Source organism: Amblyomma mixtum, chromosome 1, assembly GCF_055824585.1.
Source record: "Amblyomma mixtum isolate Tamu chromosome 1, ASM5582458v1, whole genome shotgun sequence".
NCBI classification, from domain to species: domain Eukaryota; kingdom Metazoa; phylum Arthropoda; class Arachnida; order Ixodida; family Ixodidae; genus Amblyomma; species Amblyomma mixtum.
This window is the reverse complement of record NC_143012.1, coordinates 296,241,655-296,267,833: the sequence shown is the minus strand read 5'-3', so window position 1 is coordinate 296,267,833 and position 26,179 is coordinate 296,241,655. Positions and strand designations below refer to the sequence as shown.

Genomic DNA, 26,179 nt, shown 5'->3' with positions numbered 1-26,179 from the left:
ACTGTGGCGCAGGGATTGGTTCTGTTAGATCGAATTTCTGCTGCTGTCTTAAATGAGTACAATCGCGGAACAGTGCCTTTCTCTTTTGCAGCGATGTTTATTACGCTGCAGTAAGTGGTAAGGTATATTAGCCGTTCATTAAAATCGTCTGAGATTCGATAACGCACCGTCTCTCTCATGAAATAACCTTGTTTTTCCATTGCTTAATTTCCTACCGTTACAAACGCAGGTGTAATGAATAACATTGCCTTTTTTCGCCGCGTTCCTATCTGTAGCCTCAAGTTAGAACATAAAAAGTTCAAATGAGTTTCGACCAAAGAAACAAAGCCAACATCTAAACTCGACGAACCATCTTAGGCTAGTTATACTTTCGTGTATAAAAAATAACACGGCGTTTCTTTAATTCTTCAAATGTATACAAACCCTTGGCCGTCCGAAATAACAATCTGCAGCTTTCCCTTTTCAGTGTTGTCGCAGATCTCGTGCTCTCTGTTTTTACGCTGTGTACTGCCCACCTACGTAGGGACCCTCAAAAGCGCGTTTGTTTAGTTGGTGTTCTAACGCCACGAAAACATCTCGAGGGGCATGCCACCTAATTTAGACCATCATATGAGGAATGCTACGCTAAACTTAAGCAATCACATACTTTAAAAATAAAAGCAAGCCGCATCAATAAGCTCCCAATGGATGTAGCGGTCGCGACTACGACAATAATAGCTTTTTCAGAACCTGTGCCATCTGTGCCGCTGTATTATCAGAAAACGTCAGTATGTTTGATACTCGAAGCCTGTAAACAAAGCAGCAGGATGTCAAAGAGAAGTTGGAGCATGGAGCTAATGACGCTTCTGTCCGCCAGGAGCCGCACTGCCTCATCCATGCCTTGTTTTCCTGTTCTTCTTCCATCCGCTGGCGGACTCGCTTAAATCGGGTGTCAGTTTGAGCGGCGAATTTTATTTACGGCCGTGGGCTCCCACAGAGGCTGCTATGCCAGCTTGATTGACGCCATTTTCCTCCTGGGCCGTTTTGCGCTGGGCTTCTGTGCCCACCGCGTTCACGCCCCGAAAGCGCGGAAATCAGATACACGCGGTGCCGCGCACCGCCCTCTGACGGACGTCAGGATCGAGCGTGCGTTGTGGCGGCGACGCGGGTAGCCGGTCGGTTTAATTGGAAACGCGGCCTTTGCCAATCACCGGCGTACTGCTCGCGTCTCTGACGCGGGCGCTGTTGTCGTTGTCTTACGACCGCGACCGGCGTGCGCTTTGAAAGGGACGGACTTCAGCGGGCAACGGGAATTAGTTTCCGGATTTTGTTTATTGGTAAAGCCGGCGATATTTACGCGTGAACATAAAATAAAAAAAGATGGCCGAGATGGCGATCGAGAGCCTGCGCCGCACAGTGGCTGACGTGAAGAGATTGCTCTCTTTCAAATTTCTTCATTTCATGTGTGTTTGTGTGCAGAGGAGGATTAAGAGAAAGCTGATCATGAACATAGCAGTAGTAAACGTATTTGTCAGTTGTGTGTTTCATACTATACGCGGGTCATTCATTTTTAATTACTGTTAACACTGACATGGTTTACTGTGTATTGAGTAACGTAGCTGCGTTCTTTGTTTTCCCATCAAGTATGTGTCAGTTCTTGTGCGTTTTTATTCTTTTCTGCGGCAAGAAGTAGCCAGAGCCACACTAAGGCGCCACCCTCTCATTTGATAATGACGCCAGCAGCAACAACAAAAAATAAGAAATACTTCTGTGGACCAGAAGCCCATAATGATCGCCAGAACGTTTGTGCGCCTTCTAGTCATCATATTGTCTAGCGACTCAGCAGCAGCAAGAAGCTTTTATTAATAGGGAACCAAAAGCTGACGGCTTGTGTGTCGTCCTCTTCCATTCCTCTGCCATCGTACAGCTGTACACGTTGGCTACACACTCTGAATACCCGTATTCTTCTTGAATGTGTGCATCCCAGATATGCGCTCGTTATATGGAGCGTGCACAGCTAAAAGATGCGGGGACCATTAATAAGAGAAAAAAAGCTTTGAATCATAGTTGATTTTCGTGCATGCTACTATAAAGGAAACTGTCGGAATGAAACCTCACTAACAAGTCTTTCCTTTGTACTAGTTCATTAATGTGCTTTTATGCAGAAGTTCTGAGCATGGCTTACTGTCGAGCAGCATCCGTTCATTTGTAGTGCGTTCGAATGTGATCAGAAATAGAGCAGTAATGAAAATCGGCTACATATACCCGTCTGCCGAGCAGGGGAACCCATGTTCAGTACCGGCCGCGGTGGCCGCGTTTCGATGTGCCGTTTCGATGTAGGCCCGTGTGCTGTGCGATGTCAGCGCACGTTTAAGAACCTCAGGTGGTTTTAACTTATCCGGAGCCCTCCACTACGGCGTGTCGCACAGCACATGCGTCGCTTCGGGACGTTATATCCCGCAATTCGCAAGGCAAGTTGGCTACAAGACACCAGCCAGCCTTTCGAAGTTCGATGGGATAACCTCAGTGTAACGCCTCTCTAAGGAAAAGAATAGGAGGGGAAGAATAAAATGGCCGCGTATTCAATCTTCTTTCAAAATAGTCAGTCGTGTCGTTTACCCCCCCCCCGTCTTTTTTTTTTCTTTTACTTCGTCCCCTTTGTGTAGCTAAAATTTATATAATGTACGCGCTACATATTGCATAAGTTTTCTCAAAATAATCTGTAGGGAAGTGAGGCTCCATTGTCTATGTGAATTTCTTAAAGAGGTCTTCATTTACCTTATGTACTGCGCCGGGAAGTGTTGAATATTTCTTTTGTTAACTTCAGCGCATAGGTCAAAAAGTGGATCCGGCGGCGGATTCATATATCTACTGCAATTCAGGTTATTATACTGCTCAAGCAGTACCGAGTCATGCGCAAAACAGAAAGCACTCCTACAGTCACGAAGCCTGTAAAATAGTCGTTTCAGGGCTCAGAATATGACTTAAGGACAAAAATGTGTACTCCCTCCTGCTAGAAACATATTTCATTAACGACTACTTTTTTCACTTCCTGTAATTTCAAGGAATTGAAGATCTCGCGTTATGCATGTTTTGAAATCGGCAGTATGCTTTTCGAAGATTTATATCGAGAAAGAGCCTCGCCTTTTGACGGCTGTATACTACAAGGTGTACACTAAGTTCCCACCTCCAGGCATTTCCATCGCGAGAACAATTTCAGTGCCAGCTTTCCCTTTAGGCAAGTGTTATGAAATTGTACGACGTCCACTGTAGCCAGTCTTGAACACAGATTCCCAAGTTAACACAACGTGGCGCAGCAGACACTCGTTACGGGATGACGTAGGCAGCATGCCGCATTTCATGCGTCCATCCACAAACGTATTCTGCTGCCGCGTTGGCGCACCTCTCGTCTAACGTATACGCCACTCTCGCTGTCTTTACGGCTTGCAGCTTTACGGTGCCGTATCTGTCGCTGCTGAGCCGGTCCAGGTGGTGCTACCGCGTGCAGCGCCCCCCAGTTCCTATCGCTGCCGAAACACTGCTCCTTCGGCGCCGATGGTCATTGCTTCTGTCGCTGTGTTTTCACTCGCTTTTCGCCGTTCCTGGTGCTTTTTTTTTTTCCTTAGCTTTTCTGCGAAGGCGGGTATAACTGCCATCGCGTTTATTTGTTGCCTATACTTGCTGTGTGTGTGCGCGCGCTTCGGCGTCGGGGCGACAGAGCGGTGCTTGCGCTGCCGATTTTACGAGGAACTCAGCGAGCTCGTTCTGCCGAGCTGTTGGACTCGACGATCTATTTGCCGGCGCCTGTGTTCTTTGGCCGCGGTTTATGGCTCCGCCAGCGGGGAGGACGATTCTAATGGAGGACGAGTGTTGCTCAGTTTTCCTTTTTTTTTCTCTCTCTCTATCATTCTCTTGCTTTCTCGCTACCTCTCCACACTGCCTAGTGTTCGTAAAGCACAGCCCATGGAGCGACAGAAAATGCGGGGGCTGACGGGATATCTTGAAAAAGAGTTTGAGGTGAACACTGCGAAATATGGCGCTTCGGAGAGAGGCGAAGACTAGGCAGGTATGTTTCCCATATTAATTCTTTTAGGTGTTGCGTGCCATCTGTTGCACTTCATTACCGATATATTGAATCATCCCCCCCCCCCCCCCCAGCGCCCTGAAGGAAAGCCGACGTGGAAAATTGGGCGTGTTGGTACATATCTTGAACAAATAAATGACATCAGCGCCGTCCTTGTTGTCTCGACTTGTCCTCGTCTCCTTGCGCTGCCATTTATTTGTTCAAGAAAAGCCAATAATTTCATGTGCACATGAGGAAGTCATTTCCGTATCGGACATGGTCACGATCCGCTGAATCTGTTCCTTATACTTTGTGACCATATTTCAAGGAGAGGTTATCGCCTAGCAAGTGCTCATATGTATCATGTTCTATGTCAATTGCATCGAAGGATAGACTAGCTAAAACAATGGCACAAATTAAAGTGCGCTCTCTAAAGGATATCAAATTACATGATGTAGCCGCTGTAGAAGATGAGCCAGTGGTGCGCATATGAGCCATTGCTTTTATACCGCTGTACTTGATGGCAGGCGATTCACCTGTATTTGGAGAGGCTGCGCTATCCGAATTAAGGGAATGTCGACTATATCCTGCATTGCCACCTTCATCCATGCGCACAGATTCCTTTTTCGGTAGCCTTCAGGAGAAACTACAGCGAAAAAACAATAGACACCGAACAGGGGACGCGGGTATCTCATCGGCGCGTATAGCAACTGGGTAAAGAACCCCCGTAATAGCGGGCGAGCCGGTATCTTCGTCGAGCCGAGTCTGTACAAGTAGCCCACGTCTTTCGGGGTATATATATTCTCGGGTTGCAAGGGCAGCGACGGCCGGTACGGCCATCTGGGCTCGACAACGCTCCGCCGTACACTCGGGCGCCGAGTATTAGCCGGGGATAAATCAAACATCGGCCCAGTGCCTGCTCCGGCGGGACTTCGTGGTCGTACACGCCGCGTATACCCGCACTCCGTTCCCTCCAGCTCTCGCGTGCACCTTTTCCTCGCTGCCATTTTATTGGCCATTCCGACGGACTCTTGCCCGCGCTCCGGCTCCTTTGTTACAGCGCCGCTTTTTACGATCTCATCGAAAGATTGTAGACCGGGCCAGGAGGGACGGGGCGGTGTTAAAGCGCCCATTTTCGATTTGCCCATTGTTTGCGAGAGCCTGCAGAGAGCCGCGTTGTACACCTTCGGAGGTTGCTCTTGTGTCGTTCGCTGTTTGCCGCTGTCTGGGAAGGAAATGGCGCGACCGAACCACCTCCACGAGCGCGCACACACACGCGATGCTTTCGTCCCGTGGCTTGAATCGCTTCTTGCTTAACAGCGCGCTCAGCCGTATACGCAGAGACAAGGGGAGAGAGAGAGAGCTAGCCTAGACTTTGGTTTTTACTGGCTTCCTTCCACCTCTTCGCGGGGGAGGCTGTAAAGGAATTCTTACCTTCGGCACAATGGTTTCTTAATGCCAGCTGTTTTATGATTGGTCTCTTTCCCTCTCTATCTGCGCCGTCTTTTCTATTACGAGGGCAGGCTTAAGCTTTGCCTTGTCGTCTTTAACTTCCCGGCTTGCTTTGCGAAGCGCTGTATATGGGAGCAGCGCGTGTAGAAAGAACATCACGCAAGCTGCCGCTCTTGGATAGCAGTCGTTCAGCTTCTTCCACGACGATCTTTTGTGTTGGCGCTCAGCCTGGATTTCCTGTTATTTGAGGCGGACCGGAGGGATATTGAGTAATGCTCCCCGCTAGACGGATACAGGATCAGTTCGTGCGAGCGGCGTAGCTAGGGCTTTCGGTGGATCCCCAGCGAACGATGACTCTCTTGGCTGTATACGTACATACTATATAGTGACTCTGCGAGCCGGATGCGACGACGGGCTCTATGGGGTTGACCTTACATGAGCAGCAATTATTCCCCCACTTCCCTCGTGGATTGAGGCTCTGAGGGCGATGCCGTAACCTCCTTGTGGTATGCTAAAGAAAGACCCTTCTCTTTCTGTATACATCAGACTTTGGGGCACTGGAGATAAGATAGCGTGCTTGTTTTAATAGAGGAACGGGAGCTGGCATAATGATGGAAGAAACAACTATCATTACCTAATACACTGTGACGTCTCCCTTACGGCAGTGAGAGCCTGGTTGTATAATGACCCTTAAGACGCTCCTAGATGTGCGTTAGGGAGAGCTTAAGCATAATAACTAGGACGAGGGTCGCTTATTTCAGACATTATTTTCTTTTTTGTTTTAGATTCAGTCGGCAAAGGTGTCTAGAATGAAGATAACTAAGGCTACGTACTTGTACATTCTTAGGTCCTTAATTTCCTTTCTGTCCTCGAGCGTTGAAAAGTACTTAAGATTTGTTTCCACAAAGGTTTAGCAGAGAGTTTAGATGTGCGTTCTTTGGCAGAAAAAAAAAAGCAACACCAAAAGCAGGCACTAGTCTTCGGTTTCTGGTGCCTTTATCTCTTAGCGCTAGTTTTCTAGGCCACAGAGCCGGAAAGACGGCGAGATCAGACACTGAGTTCGAGTCGTAGTGCAGAGAGAGAACTCCAGGCCCGGGCCCACAAGCTGGACTCAGCAACAACAACAACAAAAAAAAAACGCCGCGGCCCAAGGCTCGGCCAGTTTTTTTTTTTTTTTTACTTATCCGGAAGCGCTGCGCCCGCGTTCTCAAGGAAGCAGCAGCAGGCGCGAATACAGCCGCGAATTAGGAAGCCTCGCACCGTGGGAGACCATTGTGCGCGCGAACACGCACCGAAAGGCGCGCAATGGCACAACGCACGGAGCCACAGCGAGGCGATAAATACTCGCATCTCTGGTTTCTGTCCCCGAACGGAATGGGTGACATTCGTAAATCAGGCGGCCTTCCCTTTATGCGCGGGAAGGTTCTGCTCAGGGCCTCGCCTCCTTGGAGACCACTACCGGAATCATCACGGAGCGCAATAGCGCAACACAGAAAGAAAGAAGATAAAGGAGGAGAGTGGAAAGAGTGAGAAAACGCACGCAGGCCACTAGGCTAAGAAGGAGGGTGCGGGGAACCCTAACGCCAGACACACTCGTGAGCACACAAACACACGCACTCACTGACATGCACAAAGGAAAGCCATTCCGGGTGTCCCTGCCGCCGGGCCTTACTGGCGCGCGCGGCGCGACAGACCAGACCTCGTGCACAAACAAACGCACGAAGGCGCAGAGAAAGACGGATCCCAGCGTCTCCCCCACAACCCGGCCGCCCGCCGTCAATATATTACCTTTATCTCTAATCGCTTCTAAAAGGAGCTTTCTATTCGAACCTTCAACCGTCGGTCTGTTCCGTCTTTTCTCTTTTGGGCCGGGCACAAATATAGTGTCCTCGCGGCGACCGCAATGCGTGACGGAGGAAGCGGCGGCTGCGGTGGCGGGAATGAAAAGTGCCGAGACGTATGGCGCGCATATCGCGTCCCCTGGCGGGAAGATAGCGACTCCTTGGACGGTGCCGATGCCGCTTCTGGCGGGGAGAGCTCCTGTGTGGATATCCTCACCTCGCGGCGCTCTTCCGCCGCGATGCGATTACTTGGCCCTCGGGCGTTAGCCGCAGGAAAGCGCGCCCGAGCCGCAGCTCCGACTTTCTTTTAACGTCTTTTTTTTTCATCTTCGTTTGCTCTTCTCTGTCGCGTCAAGGCGCTTCTTTTGACTCCGGGGTTCGAACGCCGCGGAGTTTTTGCCGCGGAAAAGTCTCACTGACGTCGCCGTTGTATCGCATTTGTGGGGAAGGGGGGACGAGTATTTATGTAAAGTGACGTGGGTGCGGAAGCCGCCCTGAGGCTTTTAAGGCGCCGCGGGGCCCCGTCTTTCGTTTCCTTCTGCTTTCTTTCTCGACTTCGCTCGTATTTCCCCTTTCCTGCGTCTTTTAAGGTGAGCGTTTAGGAGCGGGAGAAAAGGAAAATGGAGGACAGCGGCTTGCTTCGTTGAAGAAAAGAAAATAGGTAAAAAAGACTCCGCCCGCGCGTCTCGGTTTTTGACGGCGTTTCCAAAGTTATGGTTCCTCGACGTTATGCGGGAATCGAAGGGCGACGTTCTTGCCGCTGCCCGTGAAAGCAACCACGGGTACACGAAGGGAATCCCTGGCGGATGAAAATCTCCAGACCAGCTGGCGTTTGTCGGATGTATACAAGGCGGGGAACATTTGGAGATATCGCACATCTCTGCAGCTCGGTGAAGTCATCGCACGACATGTGCATTACGAGCTGGACTAATCGCCTCGAGCAGATGTTTCTATACCGACTTCTCGGCGGTACATCATGCTTCTTACTACGAGTTCGTTGTCATGGGTCTTCGCTGGTAGGGAGCGAATGCCTGTTTTTTAATAAAAAATTTTATTGGAACAAATGCCGGCATGGTCATTAGCTAGTATTCGTTTTTTTGCTAGCTCCATTGCGGGAATGATTTTCGATGTTCTCAATCCACAGTGCTTCGAACGAAAGAGCGTAGAATATTTCTGAGCTCCGGAACATTTAGTCCGATCCGATATAACTGCAATTATCCGCTATAGTCAGTGTTAAAATGAAGATGCAGTCTGTGAACCCTGTATGACAGGAGTCGCTTAAAGTGTGAGACTGCCATTCTGACAACGTTTATTCGTGAATACGTACTGCTCAATCATGATCGCAGCACTTTCTGGTCTCGAAACTTCGTCCACTTGTTTGCTTGCTTTGGGGAAGGCGATAAATATACTGTTATCGTGTCTGTGGCAAACGCCATATTTTTCTCAACTGAGTTCCTATATGTGCAAGTGAACAAGAACGACGAGAAACCGATCCTCATCTATTTCTTCACATCACGCTGTCTTTTGTTACTGTACTTCTCTAGAGATTGGGGATTTCGGCATTTGATGTGAGGTTATAAAAACAATGGCATGGTTTGGCAAGAAATGCTGATAAGCGTCGTCGGCTATAACTAGAGTGAGTTCTAATTGGATCTCGCCAAAAAAGAAAGCTCTCTCATTGATCTGCAAACTTTTCATCTCACCTTTCATCGAACCTTTCATCTCTAGCTTGTAGTACCGACGTTTCCAACATTAGGCCTTATAAGGCAAAGTTTCTGGTTAATTAAGCCCATCGTATTCTTAGACCATCTTGATTTCTTAGCCCAATATTCGGCTCATCGTGCTTTCAGCCCAGTGTCATAGGCTCAGAGCATTATTTGTTGTCGGCCTTAACTTTGGCTTAGCTTAATATTATTAAAAACAGACGAAGGTTTGTTCAGCATCAATAACTGCATTGGCCACTTCATCTAGGGCCTAGTATGATAGCTGAAAACTTCCGCCTTCTCCTGCTAACCAAAGCAACTTTTATCCAGGTGGGCTTGGGCCAATCAGCGCTGTCGTACAGAGTGGTACAGGGATCGTTGCCACTTGTTAACCTCTGAGGACAGCGAAATGTTCTGTCCTGTTATTGGCGTAGCCATGACGCTATTAGTGCCAGCTTAAAAGCTAATACTACCGGCGGAATGCGCCACTGTGCCAGAATTATCACTCAGAAAAAGCCGATGATCATTGCAACGAGCCCGCTCTTAATGAGCTCAACTACCTTCGACCATTTCTTGAATTTGTATATGTATAACTTTTGTATTTTTTAAATTTGTATATGTATAACTTATACAATATGTATAACTTTTGTTACACGCAAGGTTCATGGGCCTCGCACATACACCTAAGCTGCGCCAGCCCAGCACGTTTACATGTAGTGTTCTGTTGCGATGTCGTCGTACAGTTACAACCGGCTGCAGAGTCCAGCAGCTCACCTTTCATTCGCCTACCAAAGGTGTCCGCGCGCTCCTCACAGTGCAACAACAGTCCCAATGGAAGGGGCGTGCGAAGGGCGTTAAGCCGCGCTTTGTGTTCTCGCTAAAGCGTGCAAATATTTTCCCAGTGTGTACCGGAGGCTTAGGGTTACACAAAGCGCGACTCGGATATCGAACATCCCGGCTCAGAAAACAAGTCATATGCGCCACCGACGTGAGAATGCATCCGTGTTGAGTGCGCGCACGACTCCGTTGGGCGTCGCATGCGCGTTCAGCGGCCTCTGCCGGAGAGAACAGACGCGCGGGAAGCAGAGCAAAGCGTTTAAGGACTACGACATTCAGATGCGCGGATCATTTGTCGGGGCGGCCTGTGTATCCCGACACCTTCTTTCTCCGACGTGTTGCGCGAGCACAAAAAGTCTGTCAGTCAAGTCGGAATCCCCCTCCGACCGTGCCAGCCGGACGTTTCTAATGTCGCCCTGACTTTTCCAGTTGCTTTTCTCTCTTTTTTTATTGTTTGCTTCATGAACACCTCTGCGTGCGTTTCGTTTTTATGCTTTCATTCGCGCCTGTGATCTCCGAATGCTCTCAAAATCGAATAAAGCACGCCCGGAAGCGTTCGCGGAGCGGCGGATTTCAAGCAACGCGACGCCGCAAGGGGGGAGCGGCTCGGAAAGTGCGAGAGGCGAAAGAAATATAGAAAAAAAAACGAAGGAGCAGCAAAGCGGTGAAAAAAGAACTCCCTCCCGCGCCGGCAACAAAACGCCGGCGGCGCAGTGGCCGCGGTGCTTCGCTTTGCTCAGTTGTCAGACGTCGCACAATACGTTTACACGATTCGGGACGTCCCGAGTCCCTAATTCCGACAGCTTTTCCCTCAAAACACCCCGCCGCCTTCCCCGCCCCTCCACTGCTCTGTACGATTCGTAGGCGCTCCTCCGTCTGTGCTGTTCGAGCGCACACCTCACACGCACAAAGCTCTAAAGCTCCTCGGCAGTCGAGCTAGAGAAAACGGAAGATATAAATCGGGAAAGCTGGCATTGCGTTGCGGAGGGTGCAGCTCTACTGCTTCTTCTTCCTGGGCCGAGCTTGGCGTAAAGCGTGTTCAATGCGTTTAAGTCCTATAAATGCCCCGATGATCGTTCCCGCTTTTCAATCCGGCTCTTCGGAAATGCTGCGTCTATACTTGGCGCTGCAGGATTGGGGAGCAGTTGTTGTTCATCCCTCGCTTCCTTCTTTTCGTCGCCTCGCTGTCTGGCCTGCGCGCGTTCGCTGTAACGCCCGATGTGGAGTCGTGTGTATGTGTGCGTGTTTCTTTCCTTCGAAGAACTGCGCCTGGAGAACCGTGATAGAAGGAATATGAAAGCAGCAGTCGTGGGGAGCGATTACAGAATGCCGTGCCCTCTGGTGTACACGACACCCGCCCATAGCGTGTTCCCTGTGCTTGTGCCCTTGTGATCGCACCTTGGAAAATGCTATGGAAAGTGTGCGCTGTCTTTTTTTAAATATCTTTTAGGAAAAATTCAAGCAAAGTTTCTTTCAGGGAATATTTAGCGGCAATCTGGATCGACCACTGTCCAGTTTTTTTCTTCGTTTACCTCTTTATTATGGCAAACATATGGCCGCAACACAGAATTCACACCGCAATAATGTAAAGAAAAAAGTATGCAATGAAGACAACAAAGCAAACTTTCACAAACATGCAAACTTTTTGTCCGACTTGCCCAAGACTGTGGCTTCTCATTTTCCTCTCATTTTATCTCCAAAATTGTTCCCCTTCCAGACTTTCAACGCCGCTATGGACATAAAATCACTTATTTATTAACTGAAGGCAGAACACAGGCCCTGAGATGTGCACTACATGAGGGTGGTTACAACCAAAAAAATTATCCCAAGAGAGCTATGCTACAAGTTATAGAAATACAAACTATGCGAGTGTCAAAAGGAACGGAATGCATCGTCGCAATTTTTTTAAAGAAGCGCCTTATCTTCTACGTGCCGTCACGGTGGCTTAGAGGTTACGGCGTTCGGCTGCTGACCCGAAAGACTCTTGTTCGATCCTGTTCGCGGCGGTCGAATTTCGATGGAGGCGAAATTCTAGAGGCCCGTGTACTGTTCGATGTCAGTGCACGTTAGAGAAGCCCAGGTGGTCGAAATTTCCGCAGCCCTTCCCTACGGCCCGTCCCTCATAGCCCGCGTGACTTTGGGACGTCAAACCCCCATAAACCAAACCAAACCAAGCCTTACCTTCTACGGTTTAAACGAATGCTGCACATTATATAGTGGCCCCATCCTCTTGTTTATGCTTGGGAACCAAAATAAACCTCATTAATGTCATTACCAACCCATTAGCGCCCCACAACCCTCCTTCCCACGAACGTGTGCTTGGTTGAATGAAAGAAAAAAAAATGCCTCTCTGATTATAGCTTCTCATTAATGTGCTTCACCTGCGCAACTGCTTATGCTTCTGATATTTGCGATGAAATAGAGAAACCCAACCATACAGTACCTACGCGGAGCGCGCTTGGGCGGTTCCTCGCGGCCGGTGACGTCATCGGACACGTGACGTGTTTCGCAAACGACGCCGTTTCCTCCACGAGTGAGCCACTAACATATGCACTGTAAAATAAAGGACAATAAGAGCTTGGCGCGATCGAGCTTTCTTTCAGCTTATGGCCCAGCAGCCGGCATAAGTGTCACATTGTTACCAAGTCGTATTCCTTAAAGGGGAAATTAGGTGTTACTTGATTTAATCTCTACGACCGGGTATAATGTTCTCGGCAACACTACCAGGAGTGCTGTACCTTCTGTGCTCGCATGAGTACAGCAGTGTAGTGAAAAGAGTTGGTGACTAAGTGGCTGAGAAACTGAGTGAGTGAGTGAGAGTGAGTTAGTGAGTGAGTGTGTGAGTGAGTGAATGAGAGTGAGTTAGTGAGTGAGTGAGAGTGAGTGAGTGAGTGAGTGAGTGAGTGTGTGAGTGAGTGAGTGAATGAGAGTGAGTGAGTGAGTGAGTGAGTGAGTGAGTGAGTGAGTGAGTGAGTGAGTGAGTGAGTGAGTGAGTGAGTGAGTGAGTGAGTGAGTGAGTGAGTGAGTGAGTGAGTGAGTGAGTGAGTGAGTGAGTGAGTGGTTGTGACTGAACGACAGACTGAATGCTTCTAAATCTTTATTGCTTGCAGAACAATCCACAGAGGTGAATGAAAAAACAGCCGACACGCTCTTGCGTGAACTATCGTCCGTTTTCTGTGCCTCACTCGGACCTGTTCTGAACAATCGCAGGCTTTGTGACTGCGTGGGTGCCTTTTGTTCTTTGTTCTTCGGGATATCCTTCACGTTAAAGAGCCCCGTTGTTGTATTTTTTTCACTCTTTGTGTGCTGTGTCTGTTGCGCGTTTGGTGCCAACCGTGTCTTATTGTTTCGGGGCTTTCGTAGCTATCCGTTCCTGTCCCAAGAGAAGAGGTATCCTGGAGAGGACGCTGCTATCCAGTCTCGGTCGAGAAAGTAAGTTTTTCTCCATTACACCCTCTAAATGTGTTTAGATTACTAGCCACTACTCGCTAAGTTCGCGTACTCTTTTTTCCTCTTGCTCCTTACATAATGCGGCGGAATACCTTTGGGGAAAAAAAAATACGTGATTACTGTGAGCGGGTGTCTCAGCTGTAGCGATGTTTGCGTTAAACTGTTCGTTTGCTAACTACAGTTAGTTCATCCCTTATACTTCTTATCACGCGTAATTGTGTCCCGCAGGCCATGGAATGTTTTCATGGCGACTTGCCACTAAATTGTGCCTGTTCTGTGACAGCGGTAGGTACTAAAGTTTAAGGACGATAGATTACTTAAGGCGCACCTCATTCATCAACCTCAACAGTAACAGATAACTTCTCTTTCTTTGTGGAAGCTTCGCGTAGCATGCGCAGTCGTGCAATTTGCTTCGAGACGTTGTTATACTACGAACCAGTGAGGGCATCCGAATATTGCGTCAGGTGCATTAAATCAGTGGTACAGGGTGAATTGATTTTCGAACCAGCCACACAGCAATTCAGGGTGATCACCTGTATCTTTCTTTTAGGACATCCGCTTTTTTAATTTGAGGCTGGACGCAGCCGAGAACAAGACACGCTTTTGGGGCTTGTTTATTTTAGTTGTTTTTGTTGTTGTCGCATAAGCATGTATCGGCCATATGCGATCTTGAGTTCACTTGGTTGTTAATCGAGGTGAACAACAATTTCTTCTGCCCTTGCCTCTTTTCCAACGAATGATGTGGTTGCACTCTGTACCTTCTTAGGAAATGTATGTCTGCATACCTTTTGCAGTGTTTAAATTTCAAATGCAAAAAGAAGCATATGGTATTCCATCAGACAAAAATGAATAACATGGCTCGAGCTCTCTCCTTTTTGGCAACGTTCCAAGCACAGAGCTATGCCTGTCGCGCGAGAGCGAAGTTAGCAACTGTAATTAGCGTTCTTTAGGCTTCGCGCGCCTACGCCCCACTCCCAGTTCTCTGGAGGCACCTCACTGCGCCAAATAATGAAACTGATTTAAAAAAACAATGAAAAAAAGAAAGAAAACTTGCCAGCACGCCGCATCACATCTGGTCGCAGACAGACGCTGACTCTGGGCTTGCGCCCAGGAGGCGGCAAAATAAAGGCCATCGAACAACACCACACCTCCTCCGCGCACGGGGCGGTGTGAACCTCAAGGCCGCGAAAAGGAGGACTATTTGCGGCCTAGCACTCCTTATTCCGAGCCCAGGACGCTATGCGAAGGAGAGACGAGCCAGGGGGGTGTCGGCCGCAAGGGAAATAAGGGGCATTAAACAAACATTAAACGCTCTTTTCACAAAGGGAAATGGGACAGAATGGGGACGTCTGTATGTCTGCCTGTGTGTGTGTCTGGCGGCGGTGACTCTCTCCCCGTCTCTCGGACTCTTAACGGCTGGCGTGTTTATATAAATCGTGGGAGCGCATTGTGATGATAATTTCTGGTCACCGGGACTCGCGGCGCCGCGCCCGTCTCGCGTTTCATCTCCCATTGTCGTTAGCCCTCGCCCCGGCGGCGTCGAATGCCGCGCGGTTCGCTTGGCGCCTGTGGGGCGGCGGGCAAAAAGCGAGCTTCGCTCTGTGCACGGCCGCTTGGAAGGCTTCTTTTACTGCGTGCGGTTAGCATCGCGGGACTCGTGCTGGCAGTCGAGGCGGCAAACTGCGAATACTCGTTTATTCAATCCACCATTGCTCAGCGCGCGGCAACTGCGTGAGAGCAGCGGGGGAAATTTGAGATTTACAGCCGCCGTCGTCGATTTGTTCGTGAGCAGAATTTTGAAGTAATTCGCATTTGTGGTTACCTCAAATCTAGTTTTAACCTGTCATTTGAATAAAAATAGACTTTCTTTGAGCACAATGTTTTGATGAATGCAGTCCAGAGGCACTGTTTTACAAGTTTGTGTTTCAGTGTAGTGGGACATCGCGGCCCGTGTTAGCTAGTTTAAAATTGCGGAAGCTTGGGCGAATTGGTTTTAAAAGAGTGCAAACCGTACACGGAGCGCTGGCTTACAATTATGCTTTTATTGCAGTAAAAAGCTACTTAAATATCTGTACAGCGCGATAAGCAGAAAACGTATGCGAAAGTTACAAGCGCAAAGAAAATTTAAACCAAGAAGACTTGTCGCCACGAACGTATCACCTCTAAGCAGAAAGAAACGTGAATTTTTTGTTCTCATAAAGGCACTGAAGGCGCACTAACACACATATCTTTGTGGCATAATATATCAAACGCCTCAATCACTTCCCTTGTCAGCTTGTTTTTGTTGCCACTGATGGCTTTACGATGCTCAAAATCCGGCTCACAGTTCAAACATTCCCTGCAGTGGACTGGCAGGGGTCCTTATTTAATTCTGTTTTATTCAATCTCGCGCAATTATTATCCCTGGTATTCTAGTGTGCTCACGAGAACATGCCTGCAACACAGTTACGCATACCTGTATCGAAGGTGTCACTGAATATATTCGGGAAAACTAAAACATGGTGTCCATTACCTGGATACATAGACTTTTTAACCTAGGTTACCCCGCAATCAAAGCAGCTCCTTCGCCGCGCTTGCACGGGGATTGGGGCAATGTGTTTCAATACTTGTCTCTTGATAGGGCATCCTCAGCACGTTTTTTGCCATGCAGAACTATACGGGCAAAGTGCATGAATCGTTTAATTATGCCTTGAACAATGTGGTAGAAATACTGACACAAACAAGGCAGTAAATCTCCACGTGTGTGGGGCAAAAAATGCAGCACAGACTGATGAACTATACAACAACTTCAAAACCGCCGCACAGAATATAAGCATTGCCTAACAAGCAGCATTAAGCCGGCCAGATGGCATACGCATACCTCATAGCCGATTCAGCGGAGCCTGTAGCGACAGGATAAAAATCAGTGTTCGAAATCCCCTCGTACGGCGTTCCTTCGAGCCAGAGGGCTCACTTTCCAAATTGAATCATTTTTCACGCTCTAACGAAGAAAGAATATCGCCGGCCGGTCTTGGGTTCCCTCGTGTATAAGCCTTTCATTTCTTGTTCGTTGATGCCCGTTTCTCTTTATTGCGAAGGATATCGAGACATTTGCTCGCGGACCATTAGGGCTCATGAAGAAATTGCCAGTCTAGCGTGAACAGGGCGAGCAAATCTTAGCGGCCCGAAACAAACCGCACAAGCCATAAAGGCATGCGCGCTGGGAACGGAATGATTCGATTAGAACTGAGGCCTCGGTATGCGTGTTTTGCACCTTTAATGCGCCTGTTATAATATATACAAGTCTGTTCGTAATACGGGCACGCCCGTCATATTAAGCGCACTTCTGTGCACTTAATATGATTGCGCAAATATGGACTTTTCAAGACCCGTAGCACTGGCATTTAGGGCTAGAAATTTAAATTGAGATATACTCGGCACAGTTTACGCCAAGACGAACTAAACCTTAAAAATATTCGTTTAAGTGTAACGGCGCGCTCAGCAGTTCTGTCAGCACAATTGCAATTTTTTCTTCTATTTAAATGATGAACAGGGTTAACACATATGTAAGGGAGTCTCTTCCCAGTCAAGCTTTAACGAGTACCGTACTGAGGGAATAATTTGCATGGTTTTAAAAACGACCACTGTGGGATCTGGATACTGTGACTCTGATATCTATTTTGTGTAAGCATGTTCTTTTGGCTTCGTTGAACACAGATGCAGACGCGATTTTGCCTTTTCTACGCTAATACCTCACTATATGTCTAATAATCCGCTTGTGCTGAAAGCGGTAAACGAATGTCCACCTTTATACATGCCTGAAAAAATGGATTTCCTTTTGGAGCAACTCATTCTATACATTCGAGAGAGCACGCTATTTGCCATGCGGATTATTCCTCGCGATACTGGGAGGAGCTGTCGCGCACATTAAACTTAATAATCGCAATATTTGCATTCCTTTGCATACAGTTCGCTTGCTTGCTTTCCATTTTGCTCAAATGTGTCCCATCACACGAGGACTTCCTTTGTTTTTTCTTTTGTTACTCTTTCTCATAACGTTCGCCACGCTAAGCGGCTCCGCAGCTTATAATCGGCAACGAACCGTTTCGCCAGGTGACAAATGTTCCTTCCGCGTTCGCCTTCTGAAGCTTCGAGAAGCTCATTACACTTTTAAGTCGTCTCGTCTCGCGCTCGGTACGGTTCGCGCCGAAGCCTCGTCCGCTTACCTCTTTCCGTTTTGGTTTTGAACTTCGTTTTGAAAGCCACGTCTTCTGCGGCACGTGAAATCGCGAGAATCGGCCGTGCATGGCCTCTCATATTTGCTGAGGGTATCAGAGCCTCCGCGCGTAGCTGCCAGAGCGTTAAGCGTCGGCATGGATTTCGCGCGGTGACAAATGTTCCCGCGAACACCCTCTGCGCGTGCTGCTTCGTCGTTTCCGCCGTCTCCGGCTTGGCTTGGCTCGCAAAGTGCGATTCTAAAGGGTTTTTCCCGGCCGTTGAATTAGCGCCGCCTACTGGTATGGAAGAGTAAAGAAAAGAAAGAAAGAAAGAAGGAAAGAGAGAAAGAAAGAAAGAAAGTGAGAGAGAAAGAATGGAAGGAAAGAAGAGGGAAAGAGAGAAAGAAAGAGAGAAGGAAAGAAATAAAGAAGAAAGGAAGGAAAGAAAGAACGAAGGAAAGAAAAAAAGAAAGAAAGAAAGAAAGGAAGAAAGAAAGAAAGAAAGAAGGAAGGAAGGACAGAAAGAAAGAAAGAAAGAAAGAAAGGAAGGAAAGAAGAAAGAAGGAAAGAAAGAAAGAAGGAAAGAAAGAAAGAGAGAAGGAAAGAAAGAAAGAAAGAAAGGAAGGAAAGAAGAAAGAAAGAAAGAAAGAAAGAAGGAAAGAAAGAAAGAAGGAAAGAAAGAAAGAGAGAAAGAAAGAAAGAAAGAAAGAAAGAAAGAAGGAAAGAAAGAAAGAAAGAATGGAAGAAAGAAAGAAAGAAAGAAAGAAAGAAAGAAAGAAAGAAAGAAAGAAAGAAAGAAAGAAAGAAAGAAAGAAAGAAAGAAAGAAATCTGCGAGCGAGCGAAAGAGGCTAGTCTATACAAGGCAAGGAGCTCTAGTCGCTTGGAGGAATTATACAGTCATCTCGGCGCCATTGAGATCTTTAGTATTGCGCCATGCGCTTACGGTTTGGCGCCAGATACTTAATAGCAATCTGGAAGGGATCGGGTGCGAGAGGTCATCGAAGTGTGCCATAAATATTGTCCCGCAACTGCCGGCGGTTTCCTTCTTGAAATTAGTTCGTTTCGGTCTGTACGCCGTTTCTCTTCCTTAACATGCTTGCTTAACGTGGAGAAGGCCGCGAGGAAGGAATATGGAAGGCGGAATGGTTGGAACGTCCCTGCGATGATATACCTTCTCGACAGAAGCAGTGGTGAGTTGGTAAAGGGCTGAGCAGGAAAGACGATTTTAAATATGGAGATCGTTTACAAACTACGTGTTGCTCTTGTTTCATTACTAAGGAAAAGTGCCACATCGAGCTTGACGGGCAATGCCTTTAAGCTGGTACTGTTTCTGCTGCCGCCAACTCTTGGCATTTGCATGCCATTTGTCGGTGAATATTTTCACTGCGTGACTTACCATGCGTGACTTGAGGCGTGATCACTCGTCATTTGTACGCTAAACCATAAGTTTCCTCCAACAATCATAGCGCCATTGAACAGTCATTTAAGCAAGCGAACTTCAGAAACTGCGTGTAAGTACGTTGAATATGACTTCTCCGGAAATCTCAAATACTCTGAGGCCTGCTTTTCGAGTTTGACCATTAACTTCGAGTTTGTCGATGTAAATTCTACCCGAAGTTACTGAACAATAAATTGACTATACTAGTTCACTGCGCGGTTATGGGATCTTGTTGAATGATAAAAATTAATGAATATGTTCTTGCGTTCTAAAAAGAAAAGAAAAAGGAAGCGGCAGAAAAGAACCAGTAACAGGAAGAAGTCCAGACAAGTTTCTGCAAAATTCAATTTCTGACCTTCGCGTTTTTCAAGGCTTTAGGAAAACGCGCACCTACTTTCTCGGGCAGTCCCGTTTTGTTTCCAAAAACACACCGAAGGCTGTGTACGTTTCCGGTTGCGAGCCGGTCTCCGTTTGACCCCTTAGAAGACGCCTCCAGTTACACAAGCAAGCCGCTTTCCTAGGAAGCAGCGTCTGACGGGTCTCGAAACGAGCCACAGGGGACGGACAAAGCAGTTCTGTAATGAGCAGAGTCCACGGAACTCGAATGACTCGTTCCTTCTTGTGCTTGCGTATTTCTTGTCTTTCTCGGTCTCTCTCTCTCTCTCGGCATACTGACGGAGCATGTGCTCACTGGCTGATCAAACGACTGGCCGCAATCGCTTTCCCTGCCCATTCTGAGTGTGGGCGGGCGGAAGGCGTGGAAAGGCCATGCATCACGACGTGTGGCCCGCACGTTCCAAGAGGCACGTTGCTCATAGAACACGCGAAGTGAATCGGTGATGCTGCAGCTGGGGAAAATGAAAGGAAAAGGGCATTTCTTTTTGATCACTACACCAATAACGATTTGGCATGCACTGCAAACCAGAGGAATGGAACGGAAAGGAATGTCAAGTGAAAGGCGCCTTGCTTGGTCGCACGAAACAGTGTTTTCGTCCTCGCAGATGGTCCCCCCCCCCCTCCCCCCCCCTTTTTTTTTATTAATCGCTTGACGTCGATGGCAGGTTTTTTCGAGGATTTCAAGTTAAGACCTGCGAAGTTATACTCCGGGTGCCATGCGAAGGCGCGGGTGAAGTCTTAATTGTTCTTACCTAAGCGCCCCTTCGCATGCTCTCGACCGCATGAGTAATGCATTGAGTAAGCTGGGCAGCTTGTTGGGCTTTCGACGCCTCCTTGCAAAAATAAAGAAAGAAATAAAAAGCGCTGAATCGTTACGCACCATAACACCAGATACACACTAAGCTGCAACAGGAATGATTATAAAAACAAGCAAACATGCGCATAAACAAAGAGAGGCATTTGTTAGCGCCTTGCGGAACGCGCAAGAAAACGAAGAAGGGCTGTTAACCCTTGTGGCCCTGTACGTTATAGGCACCACCCCCGCGCTGCACAACTGCTAGCAATTAAAGTAAACCTCTAGTTATTCTTTCTTGTAGCTTTTTTTTTTTCGAAACAGCCCTCTTGGCGCACCCTGAGAGGCAGGTCCTCACCCTCGCAAGGGTGGAACCTTTCGTACAATCACAGCCAAAGTAATTAAGAGGCCTTTTGTCCGGCACGTTCCGAGGTATACACGCCGTACCGAGGCGCGCCTTTTTCGGCTGCGTTAATTACACCCGGCGGCCTGCACGAAGAATGCGTTAACCTTCGAGGTGGCTACGACTCCTACTGGAAAACAATATTGCCCACTATCGCAAGAGAACGGCAAAGACGCGGGAAAAAAATAGAGAAAACTTCGGGAGCAAAAATGAAACAGATAAGAGCGGGCGAACTGACACGGGCAAGAAACAATCAGAACACACTCCGAGTTGGCGAGGGAGAAAGCGACATGCCCTGCGCACGCACCCTTGACTGCAGGGCGTTCCGCTTTTTCGCTCGAAGACCGCGCGCGTTCTGTTCTTCATTCCCGGTCCGGGTTCGTTTGTCGGTGCGAATTGTTAGCTGGGGCTGGCACACTGGTCTCTGCCCCCCCCCCCCCCCCCCCCCCCCCCCCCTGTTCTCTCTTTGGACGTGCAGTGCGGGCGCTCCGGCGCGTTTCGAGTGGGCGGACAGCCCAGGAAAGTTTCGGCGTTCGTCTGAGGCGGTGGCTGGGGCTCCGAGAGCCTCGTCTTAGTCTAGCTCGCAAGACCGAGAAGATCCGGGGAGGTTCTCTCTCTGTCTGCGTGCGTGTACGATTCCTTTTCTCGGGTCGGTTTGGGCTCGGTTTCGACCACCGCGTGCAGTGCATCCCATCTCTCCTCGCTCGTTTTAGCGGCTCGTTGGAGCGCGCCGAGTTAGACCCGTGTGGTACTTTTTGTTTATTTTTTTTTGTTTCTGATTTTTCTTCTTCTCCGAGTGTACGTTTCCTCACCAGTGGGCGAGACCACCTGTTAATTTCCGCTTGTCGGCTCTGGGATTCCACTCGTCGTCGACACACCTCCTGAGCTTTCGGAGCGGGCCTCGAGTCCCTTTATTCTACTGTTGTTTTACCTCCTCTCGCCTCTTTGCGCGTGGCCAATGTGTCAGACCGTTTCGCTGAACACTGCCGGCCGGATGCCTTTGGTGCTTGTGCCCACATCCGCTTATGAGCTGAGGCTACTCAGCCTGCTTAGGTCTGTTATGCGCATAGTGAATGGAATGCTTCGTTTCTCGTTGTTAAAGGGCAGACATTTCGGACGTGATTTCAGGAGATAGTCGGATATGCGCTTAGAGTGAATGTGACTCGTATAACTCTGACGCGTGTATGCTGTTAGGTAGCTGTCTGTTCTGGATGCAGCAAGTAAATAGGAGCCCGAGGAAAGTTTAGTGTAGTTAGTTGATTTGTGATCAGTGAGAGCGAAAACTGTTTAAGCATGGCACTCGAAGCATGAGCATGAGTGCTGATGTCGAAGCCGTGTCTGAAAAGGCGCTTCTTTTTTTCAGTGGAACACTATGTTGTACCATTATTATTTCTATCTCTTTCGCTACCCTATAGCTGCCGAGGGATTATGCAGGTACGGCAACTTATAGTTAGAATAGTCTTGATATAAACTTTCTCACGTCTCTTTTTTTCTATTCTAATTGTAATTATCGACGATGCACACCTGTTGATGTTCGCTTGTATGCTGTCTGATATGGGGCCCAGTTTATATTTATTGGCGGCATACAAAACCTGCTGTTCGCAACGCAGTGCTGCAGTCTTCCATGTCGTTTAACAGTCATTGAGACTGCATAATAAACTTCAGTTTTCCAATGCTGCTATTGCGACAGCATATCTAATTGCTGCTTTATGAACGAAATGTTTATTTCCCTCTTCTGTCCCCTCTTCATCACAAAGAATTTCTCAATTTAAATAAATTTTGGCTCATCAAATTTTAAAAATTAATTACAAACATTGTGACTCATCGACCATAAGCTCCTTAACCCTTCGGTATAGTACCTAGAACAAATTTATTTCGAATATAAGACGCTCCTTATGACGGCACCTGCTCGTGGTGGGAACTGTTGGGCGCGCGCAGCTATACGCGAAAGCGTTGTGCCCTTGACGAATTCCAGTTTCATGAAAAAAGCAATTTCAGTGAGCCCCATTACATTGGACAATGAAAATATAAAAAAGGGGATTTCTTTTTGAAGAAGAAACGAGAGAGAGAGAAAGAGAGAGAGGGGAGGAGGAGGAAACGCGAGACTGACAGAACCGCTCTAGTTCGTCAGAGACTTCCAGCACGCGACCTGCCTGCAGCTCTTTCCCGTCCGACTGCCACCGCGCGCATCGCACAAAGCTGCCCCGCGTGCAAGACTGCACACAGACAGACCCCACAGCGCGCGCCCCGCTTTACGCAATTCGAAGAACGGAATGGGCCTCGCCGCGAAAGCGATTCTAGCTCTCCTCTTGAGTGACGTTTTCATCTGGTTCCGTCAATCAAGCGCGCTTCACTCCCGCGTTCGTCCGTGCCACTTTCGTGACTTGACTCCTCGGCACGGAGTTTCTTCGTGGAAGCCTTCGAGAAGCTCGCCGCTTTAGCCCCCGCTCGTTCTGTCATCTCTCGTATATAATGCGGCAAACTCTACCGTGGACTCTAGAGTACGGCTGTTGCATGCGGCTGCTGCTTTAGCGTCTTAAACGCGTTTGCGCCCCTTTATTAAAACTTCATTCTTGCCAGACACATCTCTACGTACTGGTCGGAGCATCGCACGGGAGTCGGCGGCGTGCACAACAGAGTGGAGAAAAGGCGCGGGTTCGGTTGCGCGGCTCGTGGTTTTTGGTTAAACGGGGAGGCCGAAATGGAGGGCGGCCTGTGTTGCGCCTGGCTCCCCGAGCATCATCCGACTTGACGTGACGGCGGCGGAAACGGTCGCAGGTGGGGCTGGGAACCTTTCCCACGCTCGGGTTTGCTCTCGGTGCGGTTCGGTGTACGCGCGCCGTGTGGTGCGCGGATCCGTTTGTTGTCTCACGCGTCACCCGTGTGTTTGTGCTGCGGACTCGGACTGACAGAGATCTGGTCTCTCCGGTCGCAGCGCGTATTTGTGTGTATACGCTCGTACACTGTAAAATACGAATCCGCTTATATGGGAATAAAAAGAGAGTAACCTGTCCTCTATCGGACTATCCTTTAAAAAAGGAGTGCGCTAGAGGACAGCTTATTCCCTTTTTACTCCTTTCTGTTTGTAGTGTAGCGCGGCAATCAGTCGAACTTGGTGGAAAAGAAAGGAAGACACACTCTGTAAAATTGGTCCTATAGACAGTCTGTAGACTTCTTGTACATTCTATTGACTTCCTCTAGATATTTTTTTTGTCAATTCATAATCTGTAGACAGTCTATAGCCCAAAAGTCTACTAAAAGTGCATGGCCATAAATCTATAGATTGTCTATACGATCTGTATTGCCTATAGAATACGCTCTAGAATTTGTCTATCGACAGTTTATAGACTTAATAGACACAAGTCTATGGACAGTCTATAGACTGCCTAAATAAATTCTTGTAAGGTTACCACGCTGAGACTGTCATTTCGGCTTTTTGTTAGAGGTTCCTATGCTGAAAGTAGAGAAAATGGTGACGGCCCAAGAGACAAATACGCGAGAACACCTTTGTTGATGAGTTGATTTTAATGGCGCAGGGGCAGGTTTAGCAAAGGGTGCCATAGATAACGTGCATTTGATCTACATGAGGTTGGGTCTAAGACCCATTGTCCCAAGCTTTTCACCTCAGAGAAGCCGAACACTAAGCAAGGGGAAAGGCGGTACCCATTCGAAAACTTGCTGGGACCTGGAGGCACTGGGAATCGAACCCAGCACCTCGTATACCAGGCTGATGCTCAGACCACTACAGGTCACCGGTACGGTGCGAAAAGAACTTTCTCTTGAAATAAGAAGTTTTTTAGACGAAGTATCCGGGCCCAAGCTTTCAGGCTGATAAATTTTTCGCGATTAATGACTGTACCTGTCTAATGCCCGGAATTATTTTTGTCACCGCCCTTTTTTTTTCTTTCTGGTTTCAATACTACGCCTCGCCAGTCATGCCCGTTCGTCTGTGCAGTCCATCCTTGCCGGATCTATAATATTGATCAGATAGCTTTGGTTTACGCCTTTTTCGACGCATCTTGTGCACTGCATTGCATTGCAGTTGGCGGACCACACGACAGTAACACGCACAGTGGTCCGGCCTTTCCCTCTCGTCTTTCTTTTCGTGGAGGTGTGAAAGTTCAGTCAGTCAACGCTTCCGAGGTTATCGACATCACCGGAGGTTTCCAGGGATGTTGCTTGCAGGGATGATGCGTGTTATTTATTAATTTTAGGTCAAAAATGAAACAAATTCGTCTGTTGTACTGCAACATTAAGGCATCCGGTAGATACTACAGCCTGCGGTGAACAAGCTTTCGTAACGTCCGGAAGGAAAACAAAGTATCATAGCTAGGCGGTTACTCAGAAGCGCCGAGTTCTCCCAGTCGGCACAAAACCGTAAAAACGGATAGCAAAAAGTAAAGACATACTGGAGAAGTGCTACCGGACCCGCTGGACATCTCGCCGCTCGCGAGGGGAGGCGGCGTTGGCCGCGGCACCTCGGCTCGGCGCGCTTTCTCAGGGCCGGCCGCGCACAATGAATCAATCAATCGCACTCGGTTCCCGCGGAACTTTATCTGTCAGATACACGAGCGCCGGTGGCGGACTCAAGTGGCCGAGCAGCGGGCAACCTGCCGACCACGGAAGAAGGGCGCTCGGAAGAGAAGAAAAGCTGGGAATGAAAATAGAAGAGGCAGCAAGGAAGGACACGACGAGGCACAAAGGCGGCGGCGGTGGAGTGGCCAGTGCACAGCCCTTTGGGAAGAGCGCGCTTGCAGGGGTAGTGGAGGGGGGGGGGGGGGGGGGGGGCGGCATGGAGCCAGTTGTGGCGTACGCGCTTGACCCCCAGCACGATCGGTCTTGACCGGACCCGACCTCCAGCTGCGCCATTCACAGAACCGCTGACAGTGGAGGGGAAGAGCGCGCGGACGCTGTTGGCAGAGCAGTCTTCACTCCTCCACATGGCGAGCCAGTGGCTTAAATGAGCGTTGTGGAAATGGATTACAGAACAGGGACGACGTAATGCAGAGGTTTCCTCTCAACGCTTGCGTCGTGCTGTCAAGATCTGACTTCGGCGCTCGTTCTTGTTCAAGAAAAAAAAAAATGTGTTTGAGGAGATTGTTGCAAATTCCTGCGCTGCAGACTTCTGCCGGGTATTTTTTAGAGGTGAGAAAAAAAGAAAAGCCGAAACGTCCGCGTGCTCAGCGACGCCAGTGCACGTCAAAGAAGCCCTGTTACTCCAAATTAGATGCCTTCAATACGGAGCTATTTGCACTGCTTTTTACGTGCCCCTTTCACTTCATCCTTCAGCGCTTCCCTCTCGGCGCAGTTCAGGTGTCCACCAAGAAAGGTAGTTACTGCGTCTTTCTTTTCCTGATAATCACCCAAACCAATCAAACTTCTTTCTACTATTAGTCACGAGACAAAAAAGAAAGATGGCGGGTGGGGGGAGGGGGTCGAATCTCAGGGTAGGTTTTTTTCGGCGCAGTTCACTGAAACGATATGAATTTTCAGTACTTCTGTTAAAGCACACCTTCGCTCTCCATGCGAGAGTGTTTTTGTGCCAGACGCATTTGTCTCGGATGCATACCCACGTTGATCATCATACCGATAACTACACATTTCAACCACAAATAATTAGACCAGGT

At 48.5% G+C, this 26,179-nt stretch overlaps 1 protein-coding gene across 4 annotated transcripts in view; it reads left to right on the top strand.

The window, feature by feature from the left end:
* Window positions 1-26,179, top strand: part of LOC149372146 (dachshund homolog 1-like) — a 240,440-nt gene that overhangs the window by 118,598 nt on the left and 95,663 nt on the right. For all 4 annotated transcript variants that reach the window (XM_089566521.1, XM_089566520.1, XM_089566519.1 and 1 more), the window contains one exon: window positions 13,239-13,307. In XM_089566521.1, coding sequence (XP_089422647.1) covers window positions 13,239-13,307 — 69 coding nt within the window. The remainder of the gene's footprint in view (window positions 1-13,238; window positions 13,308-26,179) is intronic.